Source organism: Podarcis raffonei, chromosome 10 (assembly GCF_027172205.1).
Source record: "Podarcis raffonei isolate rPodRaf1 chromosome 10, rPodRaf1.pri, whole genome shotgun sequence".
Classification (NCBI taxonomy): domain Eukaryota; kingdom Metazoa; phylum Chordata; class Lepidosauria; order Squamata; family Lacertidae; genus Podarcis; species Podarcis raffonei.
In genome coordinates, this window is record NC_070611.1 from 68980037 (window position 1) to 68983835 (window position 3799).

General features: G+C 49.1%; 1 protein-coding gene across 1 annotated transcript; it reads right to left on the minus strand.

Moving 5' to 3' along the window:
* Positions 1 to 2450: 2450 nt before the first annotated feature.
* LOC128422756 (proteasome subunit beta type-5-like) lies at positions 2451 to 3502 on the minus strand. Its single transcript, XM_053407193.1, has one exon. The coding sequence runs from the start codon at positions 3488 to 3490 to the stop codon at positions 2636 to 2638; it is 855 nt and encodes a 284-aa protein (XP_053263168.1). The 5' UTR covers positions 3491 to 3502; the 3' UTR covers positions 2451 to 2635.
* Positions 3503 to 3799: the final 297 nt, after the last annotated feature.

Consider the following 3799-nt stretch of genomic DNA (forward strand, 5'->3'; position numbering starts at 1 on the left):
GGAACTGTAGTTCAGCAGCACCAGGAGTGCCCCAGTTTACCTAAGGCCACAGAGCCGTCTGTCCCCTCTGGGCCGTGAGGAATGCAGTGAAAGTCACGCAGGGGCCAAGATCTATTCTTCCTTTTATCTTCCTTGACGCAGGCTGCGGAGGTCCCCAATCCTATCTCTCGGTGTGATCAAATGCGGCGAAATCGCCTCTGCCAGCCTCCGTGTGAGTCGCTGCATACAAACAGTTTCTGACTCAACAATGACTGCACAGCTAAAGTAGGACGGTTCCCCAGATTAATCAATATACAAAGTGTTGCCGTGGTTCTGATCTCCATCAAAGCTCCTCTCCATCACAAAGGAAGAGGAGATCAAAACCCCAAAATTCAATAAAAAAAGGAGCGCGTTCTACTCCAACACCGCTTGCAGCTCGCAGCTGAAATAACATTGATATACAAACGTTCTCAAGGAAAACACACACACAATATACGAAATCCCTCAAAGCACTCCAAAGAAGAAATGATCCCTGGGGTTTGGGAGAGATCTGAGGCCTTGTCCGCACTTGAGATGGTAAATTATTATCATTATTATTTATTAAATTTGTGTACCACCCTTCATCCGAAGGTCACAGGGCGGTTCGCAACATAATAATGCAAAATGAGAACAACAACAAAAAAAAAACATAATAAAACAAAGCAAACAAATAACCACAAACACTTTAAAAAGGCTATAGAATGTCAATCAGCCAAAGGCCTGGTTACAGAGAAACGTTTTCACATTCTGGTGCCTACAGATATGTAATGAAGGCGCCAGGCGAATCTCCCTGGGGAGAGCATTCTGCAAACGGGGAGTCACCACAGAAAAGGCCCTGTTCTTGTGTCGCCTCTCTCCAGGCCTGTCGTGGAGGAGGCACACAAAGAAGGACCTCACATGTTGATCATATGAGGCTGTGTTGGGGCTTCAGTGGACCACTTCACAAGGTGAGCAGAGGCCCAAAGGATCAAATGCATATCCATGAAATAAAGATCCCCTGCATTTCAAAAATTAGATGTTAGGGAGAAGAAAAAGCTGTGACTCTTCCCCCTGAGATACTAGTTTTCTGTGTGGAGGGTTTTCTTTAGTAAGGCGGAGCAGTCATGAAATTTATTACAGCAGAGACCAGCTTGTGAAACACAAATGGAACTACAATCCCAACAGCAAAAGAAACATTTAAAACAATATACAGCAATGGATTTTGAGTTTAAAAGTGCGATAGGCATATAAAGACATAAAAACTTTAAGACAGACTACCTTAGAGAAAGGATCCAGAGTTGCCCATGGATCCGAGTTTGGGAATTTTCATAACAAATTAGATTGAATTGGGGGATGGTCCGTGCCTACAGATCTGTGTGCAGAATCTGGCGACAATCTGGGTCGTCTTGTGGTCTTTGCCTAACAGGAGAAGATCAGAATGTTGCTTTACAGGGAGGTCAGCAAGCCTCACCAGCAGTCAATGGTTTCTCTACATGCTCATCGTAAAAGGGACACCTAAAAAATATGTGTTCAGGGCTTCCTATATCCCCCAATGGACAGGTGCAAATTCTCTGGTCATATGGGACATTTTAAAAGGATCCTTCCAAGACCAGCGACGGCAGAGCCGAGCTTCTGGCGAGTGTAAAAGCCCTACTTAGGCAGAGCAGTCATTTGTGTCTGAACAGTTGACCACCTCAGTGAGAATGAGACCTGAGAGTCAAACTAGACATAGGACACTGTTGGAGTCCCTGCTGACATTGTAAGGGATCCAAAGGTCATCTAGTCCAACCCCCTGGAATGCAGGATCAAAGTAGAATTAGTTGGCTTTGCCTCTCATTGGTTCTGGCGCTACCTTCTGTTGGCCTCCCTGCATCCCACCCAACCAGTCTCAATGGGAACCAGCTACCACCTAGGGCAGGGGTGGCCAAACTCAACCCTCCAGCTGTTTTGGGACTACAACTCCCATCATCCCTAGCTAATGGGACCAGTGGTCAGGGATGATGGGGAATGTAGTCCCCAAACAGCTGGTGGGCCGAGTTTGGCCATCACTGACCTAGGGCAACATGGCTAATGCTTTGGTTCTCCACAACCAAGTTTTGTGTTCTAGTCTTCACCAACTGGGGATTTGGACTGGAATTCCCATCGTCTTCAGCCATCGTTACACCAGCTGACCATTTAAACCAGTCACCGTGTTTCTTAGAGAGGCTGGAGAGGGGAAGAAACTGAAAAGCCTCTGAGGACAAGTGATTTACCTGAGAACATAGTCCAGCCTCCGATTCTCACAGTGGCCCACCAGATGCCTGTGGGAAGCCTGCAAGATGGATATTATTATAAACAAATACGAAACCTCCCCATTGTCTTTTTCCTTCACAAATCCTGTCTTAAGGGCACATTTAAGATATGAATAGGGTGTGAGGCTGTGACCTGGCTCAGGAACTGGGTATTTATTTTTTATTTTTTTGGACAGCAGAAGTTTAATTCTGAACAAGGAAAAAAACCAAATACTACATGAAACATGGGTTACAAGCATGAGACATCTTCCCAGACAGCGGCATCTGTGAGTCCCGCCCTTCCTCCAGCCAACAACCCTTAAAAGACCCCAAATCAGCACCCCAGCTTTCTCCCAAAGTCCATCATCTCAAGCTACTGTTTCTGTGGCTTTGTCATTATATAATTCATGGAGTTTGGACACGTTGTCGCTGGAGACACGGACCCAGCCATCCTGGCGTACGTGGTAGAGGTTGACTGTGCCCCCAGAGTAGGCATCGCGGTATGTAGCCTGGTAGATGGCGCGACGGGCCAGATCGCAGGCTTCTTCGACGGTGAGATCATTAGAGTAGCCATGGTCCATCACTCCGTAGGCGTAGACAGAACCGGAGCCCACCGAGAAAACTTTGCCTGAGATGCGGTTCCCTTCACTGTCCACGTAATAAAGGCCTGGCCCTTGCTTGTCCCAGCCACAGATCATGGTACCCATAGAGAGCCCCATTCCCTTGTACTGATACACCATGTTAGCCAACAGCTCCGAGGCAGCAGCCACCGATATCTGCTCCTTGTTGCGGAGTTCATAGATGCGACACTGCCGTGCCAGCAGCCGCTCCCAGAAGCTGCAATCGGCTGCACCACCAGCCATGGTGCCCAGCAGGTAAGGGTTAATCTCGATGACCTTCTTGACTGTCTGAGAAGCAATGTAGACACCTGCTGTTGCCCGGGAATCCACGGCCACTATCACACCATGCTGAAACTTGAAGGCCAGGGTGGTGGTGCCGTGCAGCAGCTTGATCTTGGCATCCCCCGCGGCGGTGCCTCGGTCCAGGCCAGGACCAGGGGCCGCCAGAAGCAGGGGCATCCCCGAGGCCTGGGCCTCCGCCCCATGGCCGCCCCCACCGCAGGTGCCGAGCGCGGGGAGTCGGAACTCATTGCCGGCCCCGAAACCGAAGAACCCGGCCCTGTTCACGGGCAGCTGCAGCTCCAGCAGGCTGGCCAGCGCCATCTTGGATAAGGGCTAGTCCGGAACTGGGTATTTATCATTACAAATGACTGGCCAGGCTCCCCAGGCAATCCAATCAAGTGACCGTTAAACGGGTAACCTGCCAGACGAGATAAACAAATCACTCGGATTTCTGCTGTAGACCGTCTTTTCTGTAGGTATGATGTATCTGAGGGGTAGTCTTAGGTTACACCCCTTCTGTGATGGGCAGGGAATTTAAAATGTCTATATAAGGTCTTTATAAGGATGTGGGTGGCGCTGTGGGTTAAACCACTGAGCCTAGGACTTGCCAATCAGAAGTCGGCAGTTCGA

Bases quoted from the DNA above. Each gene is read 5' to 3' on its own strand.
- LOC128422756 (XM_053407193.1), bottom strand. From the start codon at position 3,490: ATGGCGCTGGCCAGCCTGCTGGAGCTGCAGCTGCCCGTGAACAGGGCC.